The sequence below is a fragment of the Sciurus carolinensis genome, chromosome 9 (assembly GCF_902686445.1).
Source record: "Sciurus carolinensis chromosome 9, mSciCar1.2, whole genome shotgun sequence".
Lineage (NCBI taxonomy): Eukaryota > Metazoa > Chordata > Mammalia > Rodentia > Sciuridae > Sciurus > Sciurus carolinensis.
In genome coordinates, this window is record NC_062221.1 from 64122184 (window position 1) to 64141602 (window position 19419).

The 19419-nt window shown below is 50.1% G+C and overlaps 1 protein-coding gene across 7 annotated transcripts in view; it reads right to left on the reverse strand.

Annotated features, from left to right (window-relative positions):
• The window catches only part of Tmem44 (transmembrane protein 44), a 36578-nt gene that overhangs the window by 15987 nt on the left and 1172 nt on the right, over positions 1–19419 (reverse strand). For 4 of the 7 annotated variants that reach the window (XR_007110300.1, XR_007110298.1, XM_047565197.1 and 1 more), the window contains exons 2-9: positions 17628–17754; positions 16083–16176; positions 14781–14947; positions 14470–14556; positions 11797–11967; positions 10187–10333; positions 7814–7918; positions 1581–1739 (exon numbers count right to left, since the gene is read on the reverse strand). Coding sequence is in view for 2 of the 7 variants with exons in the window: in XM_047565197.1 (XP_047421153.1) it covers positions 1581–1739; positions 7814–7918; positions 10187–10333; positions 11797–11967; positions 14470–14556; positions 14781–14947; positions 16083–16176; positions 17628–17754 (1057 nt within the window). In the remaining 5 variants the exon portion in view is untranslated. Of the gene's footprint in view, positions 1–1561; positions 1740–7813; positions 7919–10186; positions 10334–11796; positions 11968–14469; positions 14557–14780; positions 14948–16082; positions 16177–17627; positions 17755–19419 lie in introns of all 7 variants that reach the window. The other 3 variants (XR_007110301.1, XR_007110299.1, XR_007110302.1) reach the window with 2 other exon arrangements.

The window sequence follows — 19419 nt, forward strand, 5'->3', positions numbered from 1 at the left end:
CTCTGAGACTGGAGCCAAGAAATACACAACATGGACTGACACAGAAATATGACCCCAAAGGGTAGAGAAGTCCTAGCTCCAACCCAGCTCTCAACGCCCACTGTGTTCTAGGATCAAGGGACAGAGTCACCCCACAGCCCACCAGACCCTGCACACACAAAATAGAGGTGTGCAAGGGACAGTGTGTTCTGGGAACTCAGGGGAAAAGGCCACTGATGAGGGTGGTCTCTCCCAGGGGTGGCATCTGGATAGGATTCTGACCCGTGGAAATGGGGCTACAGAGGAGGTAAGACCCAAAGGCCTGGGGACAAACAAGAGTCCACAGTCAGGTCAGAGAGCTTGGTGAGGGCAGGGAAGAACAGGAGGCTGGGCAGACTGAGAAAGGTCTAGAATATCACACTAAGGACTCTGGATTTTATCCCACAGTCAATGGCTCTGAGTTTTGGATTCAGGGTCCAGTGTAACTTTGATAAATCTGGACACCTGGGATAGATACCTGATTATTTTGCCAAATGAGGCCATTAAAAACCAAACCAAGCTAGGTGCAGTACCACACACCTGTAATCCCCTGAAATCTGGAGGTTGAGGCAGGAAGAAAGCAAGTTCAAGGCCACCTTCAGCAATTTAAGGAGAGCCCATCTCAAAATAAAAAGGGCTGGGGATGCAACTTAGTGGTCGAGCACCCCTAGGTTTGATCTCCAGTACTGGGGGTGGGGTGAGGTGGAGTAGGAACCAATCCCAAACCAAAAACTCAACACCGACTACCACCTGTTATTACCATCATTTCGAAAAGGGCACTTAACACCAAAAATGGTGGAAGGACACAAACTCAGAAAGAAAGAGTCCTTCCCTCACCAAAAAGTGACAGCTGGGACCCTTCTGCCAACATGCACATGACCACCACTTCATCCTCATTTTCTTTTTCCCTCAGACAAATGCAAACTTCCTCATTGAATGGGACCAGGAACTACAGCTATGGAACAGCTCAGGAATGAGAGTCACATCTGCTTGGGCATCCAAGATGTGACATGAGTTTTGAGGCAAAGTTAATAAAGTGTGTAGCCTGTGTGGGACACTGCTGGCATGACAGGAGGAGCTGATATTCACTGGGACAATGAAAAGCTTCCATGGTCAAATGGGTTTGGGAAGCACAAGGCTTTTTTCTTTTCTTTCTTTCTGTTTTTGCAGTGGATGGAACCCAGGGCCTGGTGCATCTGGTGTATGCTAGGCAAGCACTCTACCACTGAGCCACACCCCCAGCTTTTAAGACTTTTTGAGACTTTAAGAAGTTTATTATTCATGCATTTACTTCTGTGGGACTCAAATGTGCAAGTGATCCCTCAAGACTGAACTCCAAAACCCAGTGTTCCCCTGACCAGATTGACCATGGGGGCCTCTTCTCTGTCCGGAGCTGGTTTGGGAAGCTCCTGGGGCAGACTGGGAGCTGCGCAGAGGTGCATTCCTTAACAGCAGGGTGAGGTTCACTGGCAAGATCAGAGAAGGGCAGTGCAAGCCCGAGGAGGCAGGCGAGTGTTGGTGAGCGACGCACCCCTGCACCCACCAGCAGGCAGACCCTGTACCTCCAGGTCCGAGTTGATGGAGGACACCTCAGAGGAGCTGCTGGAAGACACTCGGGCCCGGATGACCTGGACGGGTGGGTACGAGGGGGGCTCCTGCAGGGACGTGTCTCCTGTGCTGGTCTGTCCATCGCCAGGCAGTCTCATGGCACCATAGCCTGCCTGCAAGGTGTGTGGGAAAGGGCCGGCGGGAACACTTATTTTAGTCAATTTTTGAATTGTCAATCGTCCACACACTTCAGTTTTAGAAAGTCCAAAGGGTGTGTAGTGGTCACCCTGTACCCCTACCCTTTGACTACCCTGACGCAGTAGTGCCCAAGGTCCTGTGTCCTTCCAGATCTTACGTGCTCTCTCTCTCTCTCTCTCTCTCTCTCACTCACTCTCTCTCTCTCTCTCTCTCTCTCTCTCTCTCTCTCTCTCTCTCACACACACACACACACACACACACACACACACACACAGTTTCCCCATTTGCACAAATTCTAGTGCACTCTACATTTTCTTACGCATTTATTTATTTATTTATTTATTTTTACTTAACAATGTGCCTTGGGATAGTTCTATCTCTGAAGCTTTGGAGCTTGGGGATACCATAGAGGATGTTTATAATCTATTAATCAGTCCCCTGGTGTTGGACGTTTAGGGTGCCTCTGATCCCTTCTATTTACAATCAGTCCCGACCACAGCAAATTACACTGCATATCCAACATTTCAGGGTATTCAGAGGATAAATTCCTAGAGGGAAACCGACAAATCCAAGGGCGTGTGCATGTGTTATTCGGCTCTTGCCAAAATGCACTCCATCTGGGTTTTACCAACTCACACCCATGGCAGCCAATGAAAGAGCGTTTGGGAGAGTTGGGAGGTAAGGGAAGAGGTAACCTGAAAGATCATCTATTTATCTATCTAGTCTCTGGTAAGGCTCACAGGGGGCTTCCTCAGAGATCAGAGAAACTCCCTCACTGGACTTTCGGAGTCATATGGGATTCTGGACATTCCACACCACAACAGAGAAGCAGATCACTTGCTTTCTGGGCCTCAGAAGGAAATGGATCCTGAGTCTCAGGTTCCTGGTCTATCCAAGGGGGAGGCGATCCCTGCCTTGCCTCTGTTGAAGGAGTGTCACGGGGCTCTGTGTAAATGCTCTGGATATCTGAAAAGAATGCCTGGGAGTGTTTGTCCCCAAATCAGGAAGGGCTTGACCCTCCATGGGTTAAATGCACAGTGTCATGTGAGTCACTGGAACAGGTGGAGAAAGTACACAAAGAAATAAAAGCAGTGTTCAGTCTAGGAACATGGGTGAGGTGCCAGCCCTGTAGCCCACCTGAGAAGGTGCTGAAACAGGAAGCCGTGGGCGGAGGTGGAGAAGCAGGTGGCTCCCAGGCAACAAGGATAAATCTTATAATCTCCTAGGGCCTGGCCACGCCCGAGTCAACAAAGAAGACAGACTTTTCAAATGCTTCAAGCAAGGATAAGGCAGATGACCTATGAGGCCCCGCGCCCCTCTTGAAACTGGACTGAACGATGGGCGGCACCCCTGGCACCTCTTGAAAGTCTCCCCTTAGGATTGGCGCTTTGTTAGCAAGGGTTGCTGGGAAAGCAAGGAATGTCCCTGTGGCTCTCATTACCCATTTCCAGATGGCCATTCAAACAGGATCTGTGTCAGTGTATGTGACCAACTGGGCACCTATCTCACCACAACCTAGCTCACGGGGGCCCCCTCACTGAAAAAAGATAAAACCAAAAAAAAAAAAAAAAGTATCACTGAGCAGGTACAATATGGCAGCAGAGGAAGCATGTTCTCTTTATAAAAGCTTAGGCCCCAGACTCAGATAGGCTTAGTTTGAAACCTATTTCTGTGATTTCCTAACTGTGGAATCTTAGCTAAGTTACTTAGCTCTCTGTGCCTCTTTTTTTTTGTTATTATTGTTGTTGTTTTGTTTTCATACTGGGGATAAAAACCCAGGGGTGCTTACCATGGAGCTATATGCCCAGCCCTTTTGATGCTTTATCTCACTAAGTTGCTGAGGCTGAATTTGCCATCATCTCGCCTCAGCCTTCCAACTTGCTGGGATTACAGGCTTGTGCCACTGCACCTGGCTTTTTTGTTGTTGTTGTTGTTGTTTTGGAGACTGTATCTAGCCATGTTGTCCAGGCTGGCACTGAACTCCCAGCTCAAATGATCCTCCTGCCTCAGCCACTGCATAGATGGGAGTATAGACATGCACCGCCATGCTTTGCTGTGACTCAACTTAAAATAATTATTATTAGTTAAGATTAAAAAATAGAATCAATAATAGCATCTACTTCAGGGGCTGTTATGATAATTTGTATTAATATTAACAACTGTTTATAAAGCACTTACTTGGAGTCAGCCATGACACCTGCTTGAGGATGGGCAGCAGAGGCGGGCAGGGCACAAGCTCAGGTAGAAGCAGGTCTCAACCCTGAATCTACCACCATTCAGCTGTGTGACCTGAGCAAATTGCTTAATCTCTCTGTGTGTAAAATGAGAATAGTATCTCCAGGGTTGACAATGAGAGTGAAAGAGTTAATCTGTATAAAGGACTTAGACCAGTACTCTATCCCATAATATGCACAAGGCAGGGTTGGTGGTTATTGTTTGCTCAGAGCCTGGCAAGTAGCCCTCAGTAAGCAGGCTGCCATGGGAGCCAGGGAGCCCAAGGAAGAAGGACTTTCTGCAAGGGCCGGATGGACTGTGAGGCTCTGGACTCCCTTCCTTGGGACGCCTCTCGCCCTCTGGTGGACGCAGAGGGAAGAGGCAGGCAGATGCTCAAAGCAGCTGGGGGCTTCAGTGGGAGCAGAAGAAAGAGGAACATGCTCTTCCTTCTCAGGCGGGACCCCAACAGGAAACCATGCAACCCCGACTTATAGGATCAAAACGAACATAACTTTTGCACCTTCTTTTCCCGCGGTGCTGGGGATGGAACCCAGGGTTTTGAGCATGCTAGGCAAGTTCTCTACCACAGTACAGACCAGCCCTGCACACTGCTTCTTTTTCAGAAGATAGTTCCATGATTTAAAATTGTCTAGTGCAAAGCTTTGGTCAAATGCCACCAGAATTCCCTGTGTCCTCCTGAGGGCTTCCCACCACCCAGTCACCCTTCTCGCTGTCATCAGAAGGATGGTTTCATGGCTGAAGTGGGCTCTGAACTGTGACAGCACACTCTAACTCTGACCTTCATTCACATCACACGCAGGGGTGGCTGCATCCAACATCCAAGGAACAACGACAGCTGGGTGTAAAGCTTATCTGTCAGGTCAAACTCACTCCCAGCACCAGTGTCCTCTGGGTAGCTGGGCAAGGACCACACTGCTGAGCATGTGCTCAAAACTTCCCTTTACCAAGGGGTCACGATTCCCTGGTTATAGGTACTGGAGTAATCAAGACAGGAGACAAAGTTTGCACCCCAGCAGGAGATGGACGGCTCAGAAAAGTAAAAGGCAGTGGGACGTGCAATGCAGAGAACTTAAGAGGTAGTGGAGTGACAGGACAGAGTAGTGGAAGCTACTTCTGCCTGCGGGTCTGGAAAGGTGACATTTAGTCTGAAAGATCAGCAAGAGGCAGCCATGGCAGGCTGGCACGTGTTCTGTGGTGGGGCACCCTGTGCAGCACTGCTGAGAGGAGAAGCAGGGAGAGGACGGGGAGAAGGAGGGCAGTGGGGTCTGGGCCGGAGGGGCCTGGAAGTCTCTGGAAGGAGTTTAGATTCTTGCCTGGCACAGTGGCCCACACCTGTAATGCCAGCTACTTGGGAAGCTGAGGCAGGAGGATCGAGAGTTCAAAGCCAGTCTCAGCACTTTAACAAGGCCCTAAGCAACTCAGTCAGACCCTGTCTCTAAATAAAATATAAGAAAGGCTGGGGATGTGGCTCAGTGGTTAAGTGTCCCTGCGTTCAATCCCTGGTACCAAAAAAAAAAAAAAAAGAAGAAGAAGAAAGGAGTTTAGATCTTTTCTGCGTGAAAAGGAAAGCCAGAAGAGTGCTTTAAGCACAGCAAGAACAAGACCATAATCGGTGTGTATGAGATCCTCTAGTTGCTGGTGCAGTTGGAGTGGGCAGGACAAGAGTAGCAGTGGCGAAGACCAGCTAGGAAGCTGCTGGTCTCTTTTATTAATTATTTCAATTCATTTTATTTTATTCGTCCTGGGGACTGAACTCAGGGCCTTGCGCATGCTAGGCAAGTGTGCTACCACGGAGCTACATCCGGAGCCCTCGAGACTTATTTTATTTATTTTATTTTTTATTTAAAAAATTTTTTAGTTGTTGATAGACCTTTATTTAATTTATTTACTTAGTTATTTAATTAATTAATTTATATGCAGTGCTAAGAATTGAATCCAGTGCCTCACGCATGCTAGGCGAGCACTCCACTACTGAGCCACAGCCCCAGCCCAAGACTTATTTTAAAGGAAGCATTTACAGAAACCATCAGTGGCCTGCGGGCATGGGGTGTAGAAAGGCGAAGGGAGGAACTTCTGGCTTGAACCCCTGCATGGACAAGGGTGTCATTAACCGTGATGAGGAAGATGGGATTGGAGCCGGGTTGGGCAGGAAATCCAGAATTCTATGTTGGAGGCTAATGCGTGAGACACCGTGTGGCAGCTGGAACTGGAACTGAGTGGAGAGGAAGAGGACATAGATGCAAACCAGGGAAGTCAGTGAGAGCTGGGGCTGTGGTCCCCCAGGGCACGCCCAGAGAAGGGGGCCCTCTGCTCTAAAGCCAAGCTTGCCAGGAGAACCAGCAGAAGCCGTGGGGGAAAGAAAAGCTTGTGAGCAGGGCAGGAAAGCCAGGAGCACAGGAACCACAGAAATCAGAAGAGAGATGACTGGATTTAGCAACAGGAAGGTCACTAGTGACCTTGACAGGAAGAGTCTTACGGAATAGTGGGACGAGGGGGTGAACTTCTCACCGCTTTCTCAACCCTCCTCCCCTGAGGACCTGGAGCGTGGGCTGGGACCCTGGGAGTCATCCAGAGCCCTCCTTCCCCTTGACCCCACATCCTTAGCCTCTCGCACGCTCCACTTCCCACCTCTCAACTCCACCTCTGCTCTTCCTGCTCCATCTCTTCCCAGGACTCACCACTGCCCTGGCTGACTGTCCTGCTCCTAGTCTCCTCTCCTGCTCACCCAGCAAGGTCCAGTGAGGCTCTGAAATGCACAACTGACCTCGAGTCTAGCACTGAAGCCTCCCAGGTGGGGCTCCTGCTATCACAGGGTGACAGTCAGTCTCCCTGGGTGGGGATCTGTACCTTTTTACCTCCCTTACTCTGGGAGGGTAACAGAATAGGGCACCTCAGATACGACTTCTTGGCTTATTATGGATTATTTTGAGTTAAACACAAATGAAAACCAGTAGAAGTGGGAGAAGACATGTGCCTCCTGCTAACTGCCTAAAGCGGAGAAGTCATCCCTTGTCAGTGGGGAAGCGGTTCCAGGGCCCCTCGATGGACGCTCAAGTCCTTTAGCTAAATGGGGTAGTATGTGCATGTGATCCAAGCACAGCCTCCATATGCTCTAAATCATCTCTGGATACACCTAAAGCCTAATTCAAAGTAAATGCCATGCAAATGGTTGCTACGTATATTCTCTGGGAGACAAGGACAACTAAAAAAGATGACATTTTCAGTACAGAAATAAATTTCTTTTCACATATCTCTGATCCACAGTGAATTGATCAAGGCTGCAGGACCCATGGGTGTAAATGTTCCTTTTGTAGAGGAAATTTATATTCACAAAGGAAGTTTCCATTTGCGCCCTGGGAAGAGGCACCTCCAGAGGCCTCCCACGGCGGGAGACTTGTGGCATTACAACCCTTAACTGCCATACCTTTCCTCCTCGCCTCCCTGACTTGCCTCCCCACTCCAGAAGCCCCAAACCCCCTTTCCTGGCACAGTTTTCTTCGTGAACTTACATGTACAAATAACTGAAGTATGCTCTCTCTTACTCGTTACCGTCTTTTGTTAGTTTGATTCACAATCCTCAGCCATTATACCTAAGAGTGTAGAAGAAAAGTCTTTTTCCTCCACTCCACTTCCTTCCATCTGTCCCACTTCCCTCCATCTGTCCCACTTCCTTCCGTCTTACCCACCTGCAGCTTTGTAGAGCTCCTTTTTAACATGGTTCCCATCAGCTACAGAATCACCTCCTCCAGGAAGCCTTCCAGGACTACTTCCTACCCTCAGAGACACTTAATTATGGCCCAGGCTGGCCACTCACCTGTTGCACAGGTTCGATGGTCAGCTCCATGTAGTGACTGATTGCTGCCATTGTCTTCAATGACTTGCAGTGTGACAGGGTGGTGAGTGGCACCCAATCTGAATTCTTTCAAGTGGAGATGGGGAGAAAGATATTTTAAAGTCAGAAGGCATTTTCTAAAAACAAGGTCCCATTTTATTTAAAAGACTCCCCTAAGGCATTTTGCTTGTTTTTAGGACACAATCTCACTTTTAGCTTCCTGTAAGATGAGCTCACTTTTGAGGTCACCCATGGGCCAGTGGTTCTCAAACTTTGCAGCACAATGAAATCAGCTGGGGATCTTAAAAAGCAACTCAACTGGTGCTTAGTTGCCACCCAAGGCCATTCCGATTTAATTTGTAAGGGATGGGACCTGGGGCTGGGTGATTTAAAAGCTTCCAGGTGGTTCTAATGGGCTGCAAAATTTGGGATTCACTGCAGTGGTGTTAAATAAATGCTTTTGTAAACTGGGCACAGTGGTGCATGTCTACAATCCCAGCGACTTGGGAAGCTGAGGCAGGAGGTCTCAAGTTCCAGACCAGCATCAGTGACCTAATGAGACCCTATATCGACATAAAAAGTTAAAAGGGCTAGGACACAGCTCAATGGTAGAGAATCTCCAGGTTCAATTCCCAGTATTGCAAATAAAGACATGCTTTTGTAAAGCAGTGGATCTCAAACTTTAGCACAAGCTTGTTAAAATGCAGATTAATGGACCCCACCATAACCCTAGAATTTGCATTTCTAACAAGTTCCCAGGTGAGGCTGGTTCAGGGACCACACTTTGAGAACCACTGCTGTCAAGGATTGCTGCGAGATTCCAAAGGCTACTACTTCTCTATTCAGAATACTTAAATATGCAGAGCTTCAAATCTTTAACTTTCCTTTGGGGTATGATTTCATAACAGCTGCTAGAATGGAACGAGAGTAACTTCCCCTTGGGACCTTCCTGGGAACTTGAATCTAAGCATCTTAAATAAATGGCTTTTACCTTTGTCCTATGTACCATCATCTTCTAGGTCATTAACTCAGATCGCAATTGTGAGCCTGGAACACTTTTTACCTGTTCAAATACACTCACTGTTCCCCTCCCTTTTCTTCCATCCTGGCCACAAAGGACATTGGCTCACAGCCTCGTTCCCACTCTCTCTATAAGAGGAACCTAAGGTAGTGAAAAGCCCAGGTAGTAGGCAAAAAATATCCCCCCCGCCACCAAAAAAATTTAGTAAAGAAGCTGTCTCACATTTAAGTCTTTACACGTTTTCCTGTATTATGGGTTACTGTCTTAACAGTTTGGAACCAAGATCTTTTGATGAAGACAAATTACCTCAATTAGAGTACATTCTGGCTACTCGTAGAGGTTACTTGACTGAATTGTTATAAGAGAAGGCAAAAGTCTAGGGCATAGCTCACTGGTGGAATGCCTGCCTAGCACATATGAAGTCCTGTGTTCAATCCCCAGCACGACCGGAAAAAAATGGGCCGGGGCAGAAGGATCACAAGTTCAAGTCCAGTCAGGACAACTTAGCAAGGCCTGAGGATGTAGCTCAGTGGTAGAGTGTCCCTGAGTTCAATTCCTAGTAACAAATACACATGAAGGAAACAAATATATTTGTCTCAGACATATTAAGTTACTAGTACTATGACAAAATTATAAATGGTGGACATTATTGTAAACAACCCTTTTGAAGATCAGCTTTTTAGTAATATCAACTGTACTGTAGTGTGCAGTGACCACGAATAGCACATGGGTCCTTGTGGCTTAAGATAAATATCTTAGAGTCAGCATTGCACACAAAGTCCAGACCAAACAGCTTGATATAGTGAAGGGCTCTGGAATACTGCGTCACAGGGAGGTGAGGATATGAGTGTCAAAGAGCCATGTGAGAGTGGGCATATGTATTTTTATGAAATATGAGTAGAAATCAAACTTTGAAATTAATATATTGATTTATGTAATATGGAGTTTGCTTGTTACTAAACAACAAAGTGGATATTTGATTATTCCATCTACCCTGTTAAAAGAATATCACTTGGGCTGGGGATATAGCTCATTGGTAGAGTGCTTGCCTCACATGCACAAGGCCCTGGGTTCAATCCCCAACACCACAAAAAAAAAAAAAAAAAAGTCACTTAATTAACTTGATATCCTTTTAAAACTGGGAAGATGAAGGATCCCATTGCATTTGGGGTCACTTAGCTTTGGATATAAACTGCAGTTTTTTAAGTGACCTAGTGGCCAACGGTGGAAAGGCTTCCAGAGTCCCCAAGCCCAGCCCTCTGTGAGGCTCACTGATTCTGTCCCCTGCAGCCGGTAAACACTTCTGTGGGACCAGAAGTTTTCCCAAGAGAGACCTTGTCCTTGGTCCTGGTCTCCTGGTTCTCTCCCTCTTCCTCTGCACAGGTCAGAAGGGCCTGAGTGTCGGGGCTCTCTCTGGCTTCTGTGGAGAATCCTAGGGTTTGTCTCATTTTGCTCTTCATCACACACGACAGGAAGATGATCTGAGATATGGAAGTTAAGGGACAAGAAAGTGGAACGCTTCCAGCCCCCGACACTACCTCTCACAGCACAAGCAACCCCCCAGCAACCCCCACTCTCTTCTGCCCACCCTGGGCTCTCATTCCCTCTTTTCCCAGAGTTATCCTGCCTGCATCTGCCCCCAGACATGCGCTCATTTGAGAATAGGGCCAGGTGTCTTTCTACATTCCTGCCCCTGGCAAACACTTGTTAAACAAAAACATTTTGAAAAACATCTTTCCTGAAGGGCCTGGCTTCCAGTGGCAGAACATAAAGTGGGTTGCAAGTGTCTCCTGAAAATTCATATCCATCTGGAGCTTCAGAATGTGACCTTAATTTGCAAGTAGGGACTTTGCTAATATAATCAGTTAGGAGGAAGTCAACAGGGTGTGGTGGCCCTGCCTGCAATCCCCATGACTCAGGAGGCTCAGGCGGGAGGATCTGAGTTCAAAGGCAGCCTCAGCAACTTAGTGAGTCCCTAAGCAACTCAGCGAGATCCTGGTTCTAATAATATATAAAAAAGGGCTGGGGATGTGGCTCAATGGTTAAGGGCCCCTGGACCACTGGGTTCAATCCCTGGTACAAAAAAAATTAAAAAAAAAAGGAAGCCATAGTGAATTGGGGTGGATCTTACTTCTAATGACTACAGTCCTTATAAGAGAGGACACCAGAGATGCATGAAGGAACGAAGGCCACGTGAAGACAGAGGCAGAAACTAAGATGAGGAGGCCACAAGCCAAGGAACAACAGGGGCTACAGAAGCTGGGAGAGGCAAGGGAAGACTCCCTAAAGCCTTCAGCCTCAAGCACCACACTGCTAGGTTATTCACTCCCCGCCACCAATGCAGGCCAGTCCCATGGCAGCAATCCTGCAGTCCACTGCCCGAGTTTAGCTTGCCCTTGAAGCACCCATGCCAAGGTCACCTGAGTACCAGCACATCGGGCACACCTGGGGTACCAGAAAGACGCTCTGCAGTCACCAACAGATTTAGCACTTATGAGCTTTGATCCCTGCTCCTGCACTGCAAGACTCCAGCTCCTGAGAGCAGAGCAGAAAAGAGCAAGTGCCTGTGCAGCACTGCAGGGCTGGAGAAAGGCTGGGATCAGGGGCTCAAGGGAGAGGCAGGACCTGCACCAATCCAGGAGGAGATGCACCCTGGGGAGCTGAACTGAGCCTGGAACCTGAGCCTTCTGACCCCAGGGCCAGGAGCCTGTCACTCCCCTGTGCTGTTTCAGAGGGCCGCAGCCAGGAGAGAAATTCTTCTGGTTTTAAAAAGGGAAAGCACCAAACAACAAATAAATGCATTATGTCTGCCTGCCCTAGGCTTGGGACCACCCCATCACACAAGAGTTCTACCTAGCAAGAGGGAAGGAAGGCTGTCGGGGGTGAGATTCAGGCCTCCTCTGCCTGCAATCAGCCCATCCACCCCTGGGCCTGGGGTGGATACAGCGAGGTCCAGAGCAGCACGGCCGAGGGAGGTCAGGAACCAGGGCGTGGCCCGAAGCAGGTACTCAGGCTGCCGATCATGGGCCACAATGGCTGAGGCATAGAGGAGGCCCGCCAGGGCTGACAGAAGCCGCGCCCACAGGTGGATGTAGGAGAATGACTTCCCCCGGCACTGGGCAGAGAGAGAGGAGGGAACTGGGCAAGGGGAACCCCAGATCCTGAGACCCAGGCCCCTCAGTGGCATAGCAGGTGGCAGGGGCAAGACCGCCACCCACAGCCACTCTCCAGGGGCCATTCTGCTCCTGTTTGACTTCCAGCTTTTGTTCAGGCTGCTTCCTTTGTCTCATAAACTCCTACACATCCCTTAAAACCTGGCTTAAACCAAACTCTAGGAAACCTCCCCTTACCCTTCCACCCTAGGCAGAGCAAGTAACCCTTTCTTCTGGCCCTGTCACACGGACACAGTCTCTGGTAGAGTGCCTTGTGCTGAGCATGACTTCACTCTACACATTCAGAGGGCTCCTGTGGGCAGGGCTGGGTCCTCGCCATCTCAGTGCCCCAGATCCTGAGGCTGGACTGCAGGAGCTCGTGACTGTCAGCTGGGGGGTAGTGAGACTGAGTTATAAAATGCCACACCCATCCTTCTCCTGCTGGGTCCCCCAACACTGACCCAGGACAAATAGAAAAGGTCAGGAAAATGAGAGGTAATAGCCTGGAAATTTTGAAGCCGTGGGGACACTTCTGGAGAACAAGTAATGGAAATATACTGGTTCAAAAATAAGAGACATGCAATATTTATATATAAGTAGCCTTTACAGGTATTGAGACACCACATACATAGATGGATAGATAGATATCAATATATAGATAATATATATGCATGTCCACAAAACTATTAATTAGATAAAATTACATAACATTTTAAATTACTTCTATTTATGAATATATCGTATTTTTACTAGATGACCATGTTTACAGGCATTGGGACTTGGCTAAGGAATGAGAAAAAATGCAGGGAAGAGCATGTTTGAGCCAATTTCCTCCCATTTTAATTCTCAAAAAGAATTCTCAGGAACATTTCTGCATTTCATCTAGTTTTGCTCCAGGGCCTGATTCTGGCCACCATCCGCTGGAGACTGGTGAATAAAGACAGTACCATCAGGTATAGAGTACTGGTCAGCAAGGATGGGCCTGGCCCCTGGCCCCTGGCCCCAGAGGCTGAGGATGGAGATGACGTCCTTTCCCATGGGCCCTTCCCACCTCAGGCAGAGAGCTACACAGATGGAGCGAGAGACCCTGGGGTTCCCCAGCCTAAAGGCCACGCCCGGCCCTAGAGGACACCACAGGTAGTCAAGGCACTGTCCTGGCTCCCTCAAAGGTCTTCCTGCAGTGGGGCTCCCCGGCCCCCAGGCTACCCTGGAGACCCACCCCACCAAGTGGGCTGCTGAGCTGAGCCCAGGGCTTCTGTTCCCCTCCTAGTCTGAAGCCAGACACCTGCTGGTGAGGTACACCCCGGGTGTTTCTGTCCCCAGCATAGGCTAAACCTTCAGGTGAATGGGCACCAGTTCCCCACCCCACCCCATCCTTGAACCCTGTTCCCTTCTGTTATTAAAACATAATGCTGCTGGGCCTGTGATCCCTTTCAGGCTCCACGATGGGCCCGTTACACTTCATGGTGTCCACGAGACAGGCGCACCTCTGTCAGCCTGCCGAGGAAGCCTGGCAGAGCGGTTTCACACAGCGCTAGAGCTTGTCTTCTCAGGCTCCTCTGCCCGACGGCCCTTCCCTCACCTCTGCTGCCTCAGATCCCACCTTCCCTTCTGAGCCCCCGTGAGAGCTCCCTGCTGCTCACTGCCTGGCAGTGGGGACAGTTTCCCCCTTGCTTGCTAGAACTGCTTAGGAGCCTTCTCCCCTGTCTTCCAAAATGCCAAACCTTCTTTACTACCTTTCTTAGAGCACTGAAATATCTTGTCGCAAGTTCTGACCCTGATGAGACTATGAGCTCCCCAAGGGCTTCCCCTCACTCCAGATACTTGCAAATACCTGCCAATAAGATGCTCTGGGACTAGAGCCCCAGGAGCTGAATGCATCTGACCTCTAAGCCCTTTGCACTCTTGAGAGGCATCCTTGTTTGTCCCAGCCTGGTGGCTTTTCCCTGGTCTGCTTTTCCTTGGCTATACAAAATGGGAAAGAGGCTGGTGTGCTGGCACATGCCTATAATCCCAACAACTCGGGAGCCTGAGGCAGGAGGACTGAAGTTCAAGTCCAGCCTGGGCAACTTAGTGAGACTCCTACTCAAAATAAAATAAAAAGGGCTGGAGATGTGGCTCAGTGGTGGAGTGCTTGCCTAGCTTGCCTAGCACACGTGAGGCCCTAGGTTCAATACTCAGTACCACTACAAAAAAGAAGGAAAAAAAGAAAAGAAATGGGAAAGAACACAGCGGGCCTACCATCAGAGCCGCTGAAGGCCTCAGGACCCCTGGCTCAGTCGCCCAATCTCTGTATACACACCCTCACTTCTGTCATGAACGTTCCTCAGAGAAATATAAATACATGTGTGTACCCACACGCAGAGTGACACCACACCTCCGGGATGACCTGGAGTCTCCAGGATGCTACTGGTGTCCTGGGACCTGCCACATGACCCAAAGCCCCAACCCCACCCCAGTCTCACGATTCTGGAGAGTGGGGGTATCCTGGAGGCCCAGGCGCCCAAGGCAGCAATGCCACCCAGCAGGTAGCCGAAGACTTCCGTATTTTCCTGCAAAAATAGATATTTTCAGCACTCCATGGTGACCATCCATGTGTCCCAAGAAGCAGAAGAACCTGATGGCCCTTTTCTGCTTTTATAAGTTTCCTTCCCCAAATGCAAGGGTTCATTGGCCCCAGCCCCACTCCCAACACACTCAGGGCATTCAGCAAGCAGGGACAAGGAGGGAAGCTAGCTGCACTACTTTGTGTGCTCACCGAGGGGCGCAGCCTCACCTGCAGCAGGCTTCCCAGCAGCCTCCGCTGGGGCCCCCGGACCAGGGCCGGAGCCTTCGGAACAGCAGCCCAGAGAGCCCAGCTTGGGCCCAGGCTCAGCGGTAGAGCCAGGGCAAATATGCCAGCTCTGAGTCGCCGCCTCCTCTTCCTCTCTCTGGTTCGGCAACCTGCAAGAGACATCGAAATCCCAGGTGTCTCCTGAAACCTAGAACTTGCCATGTGGCTGCATGGGAAGAGCTGGTGTGGAGTCCACGGAGACCACACGGCTTCCCATGTTGCACTACAGCAGGATCCTCCCCACCCTCAAGTCCCTGGGGTTATGCCACCTCTTTGAGATGCCTTCCCCCTTCCCCCAACATTTGGTGCCATTCTCCTTCCACAGGCAGAGGACATTTTCTTCTTCCTCCTCCTCCCTCCTCCTTCCCCCGCCCCTCCCCCTCCCTCCCTTTCCTCCCCCGGCCTTCTTTCTCCTTCTCCTCCTTCTTCTTCACACACACTAGGCAAGACTTTATCTTTTGTCTTAAGTGTCTGTGTGCAGACAGCAGCAGCTCTCCTATTCCAGAGCCTCAAGGATGGGCGCCATGCCCTGACCATTTCCATCATCTGCACAGAGCAGAACTGGGCCAAGTTTGGTGAATGTGCCAATGAGTGAATAGTCTCTGTGCCAGGCAGGTGCACAGTAAGCGGGGCAAACAGCAACGAGAAGTCTTTGAACGTTTACTTGAAATCTAAGACACACTGTCCTCTGAGGAATTCTAAGAACATTTCTCCTCTGGGCAGCAAGGAGCGGCGAGGGGCCCCGTACATTCCCCACCGAGACAAGCACACCCTCTTTCGAACAAGGGCCCAAGCACACTGCTGTCCCTTCTCAGGAACCCTCACTCTCACAGACTCAGGTCTACTCATCCCATCTGAGTCACTTCCTGGTCCTGTTCTGCCAGGGGTGGTCCAGACTTTTTCTGGTACCCACTGCTGTGCATGCCTGCTCCCAGCCGTGGCCCAGGCTCTTCTGCGCACCTGCCTGCCCCTCGCTGGGCTCCCGGTTCCAGTGGTGAACGCTTCCCCCATACCTACAGCCTGTTCCCTCCCTCTGGGTGCCCACAGTGTGCACGCATGTCCAAGCTGACAGCACTGGACAAGCTTAGGGCCCTGGCTCTCTCATCTGGCAGAGGTCAGGGACCTCGTTCATTTGTCTGTGCCAGCCCCGGGCCCATTCAGGGTGTGACAAGGAGCTGGCACTGAGCCTACTGATGAATGAATGAATGGATGGATGAAGACAGGAACACATGGCCAGACACTCACCGGAATGGGACTTGAATTTGGATCTGCAGACTGGGAAGAGAATGAACATGAAGTTGGCTAAGTCGATAGTTGCTAGGTAGGCACCACTGAAAACCTGGGGGCAAACGGAGACAGAGTCCTGGCATCCAAGCATCTTTCCCAGCCACTACAGTGGCTCTCATCCCAAACCCCTCCACCTGTGTAATCAGTCCCGTGATACCTCCCACCCATGCGTGAGCCCACGGGGCATGCTCAAATGACTGACCCCAAGTTACACAGATGCCCACTGGCAGAGACCAGAACCCAGCCCTTTGCTTCCCCCACGTGCTTTCCACTGCACGGGGGGTCTTGGCTGTGTATCTGTGGCCCAACCACTGAATGTGTCTGAGCTTACAGCTTCCCCATCTGTAAAACAGGCATGACAACAGTGCCTGCCCCCAAACCTGTTGGGATTTCTTGAGACAATTGGTGGGAGGTGCTTAGAACAGTGCCTGGAGAGAGCAAAGGACCTACGAAGCGCCAGTGACTACGACAGCACACTTAGGTTAGGAGCCCACGTGGCAGAGTGGGAATTCCGGCACGACCTACTGGCTGGGTGACCTTTGAGAAATTATTGAACCTCTCGATGCCTCAGTTTCTACCGATGTAGAAGGGGAAGGGTGAGCACCCATGCTGCAGGAGAGTTTGAAGATTGAATGAGTACCAAATGAAAGGCTCTTACCGCCCAGGAAGGACGTAGTTAAGTGTCTAATAAACACTGGCCATTATTAGTGGACTTGAGTGGGGCCTCATTCTATGAAAATGAGCATCCCCCCAAAAAGGGGGTTTGCCTCCAAGAGAACACTGCTCAAAGCAGGGCCTAGGACTCTCCCAACCTACGTCCTGGCCACTAGGTCACCTCCTTTGCTTCTACCTTGGTGGGCACAAGGCCCAAGAGGTCCTTGCAGTGGGACCCAGCAGGTTTTCCTTAGGAGTTATTTGCAGATAGGACCTTTCTACATAGGTTCATTTGAGGGCCTCAACTATTGGGAAACTAGAAATGGCTTCTCACTCACTCCAAAGCCCACGTCAGCACCTGGGAAAGGATTCAGCTGCCCTGGAGTCAGCTGGGGCTGGGTTTGGAGCTCTGGAAACTGTAATGACCACAGTAACTATTTATTGAGCATCTACTATAAGCTTTTTGAAGTGGTGGGGTCTGACAGTAAGTAACTCCTTGCCCTGTGGAGCTGACATTCTGGTGGGGTTAACATACAATGAGCAAGAAGGGTAAATACATGGTGAATGAGGGATTAAGCTATGGAAAAAATAGCGCAGGAGGAGAGTATCTGCAGCACTGGAGGAAGAGGTGGGTTACTATTCTACACAAGGCGGAAGACTTATTTTGAAGGTGACTTTGAGCAAACACTTGAAGGAAGTCAGCAATGAGCCAAACAGATATCAGCAGCAAGAGCACTGAACAGGAGAAGAAGGAACAGAAGGACACAGGCCCTGAGGGGGAACTGCCTTGTAGGTGGAAGGAAGAAGACAGAAGCCACTGTGGCTGCCACCACCTAGGGCCCGACATACCTGGATTGTGAGCTGTCTAGCCAGAATTGCTCCAACGGTGTCACACAGGCTGGTCAGGAGGCAGCAGGCAGCGCACAGTGCCGACTGGCCCTGCCTGGGTTTCTTTCTGCATCTCAGGTAGAGAAGCCTGGAGTGACAGGGTGTGCACAGAACACAGGAGTGGTGACTTTGAGCAGATGTCTAAAAAGGGCAACTGTGACTTTGCATCTTTATGAAGCGCCTTCTCCCCTAGGCATGTAGCTGGTGGTTCTGGACTTAGCTTACAGATGGGGAAGAAAAGATCAGAACGCTAAGCCTCAGGTCAAGAAGTCCACGCCAGGGCTGGGGTGTAGCTCAGCGGCACAGCACTTGCCTAGCATGCGTGAGGGCCTGGGTTTGATGCCAGAGCTCACCCACATGCAGTGACTTTCCTCCTCCAAATCAGGTCAAATCCATGTAATGACCCACCTCTCCACCCTGACTGCTTGCTCTTGGGTTCCACTTTCTAAAAGGGAAGCAAGAAGGTTATAAAATTCACCCAAGCACTGCTCTAACTGCAGAGCTAACTGCACCAATTGGAAAGATAACTTAGCCAGGTGCGGTGGCCCACACTTGTCATCCCAGCAATTGGGAGGCTGAGGCAGGAGGATCACAAGTTCGAGGCCACCCTCAGCAACTTAGTAAGGTTCTGTCTCAAAATACCACATAAAAGGGCTGGGGAGGAAGAGGTAGCTCAGTGGTAGAGTATTTGCCTAACAAAGAAAGTTGCTTCTTGGGAATTGAAGTGAAATTCTGATCCATTCATGCCACTGGGTGGCTGGCCTCTGCTGGCCTGTGTCCAACCTGAGCATGTTCTTTACCCAGGGAGAGCAAAAGACACCACAGCACTTTGGGCTGCCCTCCATCTAGATCCCCAGCTGCTATCGGCTTCTCTGCCTAGGGTTCTCTTCTGGTCCCTCACATGCCCGGGAACACACCCAGAAGGGCAGGGCCGGTGGAAGGACCCCGAGGTCTCTCTGGCAGCATTGCTGACTGATTTCTGGTACGATTTGTTCTAGATGTCGCCTCGCTACATTTCCAGGGGAGCACTGAGGCTTGACACTGCTCTGGTTTCATTTCCTTTAACCAGACGGTGGTACTCACTGCCCACAGTCAGGTTCTGAGCCACAGTCCTTGAGAATAATGGATGGGATGGAAGGCGGCTGGGTTCCTAGACACTTCCTGACCGACAGCCTAAGCCCAAATCTCATACTGGGGTCGTCCACTGTTAGCCTGGGTTCTGGATCCTGAAACCAGTTCAAGGCCAAGGAGTTAAGACTCAAAGTAGGGACCCTCAGAGTTGGACCCAAATGAGAAATAATTTCCTTCAACCCTGCCATTTAGGAGAGAGACGAGGCCTATGTTGACACAGCAGGCTGATGGCAGGCCTTCAGGCTTCACGTGTGATGACCTTGCTCTGTACCCTAGTGCTCTCAGCCATCTCTTCAGCTTCAGGGGCCAGCGATCCTGCGGACCTCGACCAGGCCACATACGTGGAAGAGACACATTACCCTAAGACAGCTGGAGGTACTGGGTTGGTGGCGTCCTACTCCAGGAGGGTGAGAATGCAGAGGCCCTACTCTGCCTGGCCAGCTGGGCATGCTCAGGGGAGGTCCTCAACCTCTCCAAGCCACGTGGTACAATGCCCACCACTGCTGACCTCAGAGGGTGACTGTGAGGAACAAAGGAAAAAATGCAAAAGCAGGGTCTCCTTAGTTTCCTTCATCTGATCCAGAGTTCAGTCCTTAAAAGTCTGCCCTTTTGTAATAGGATC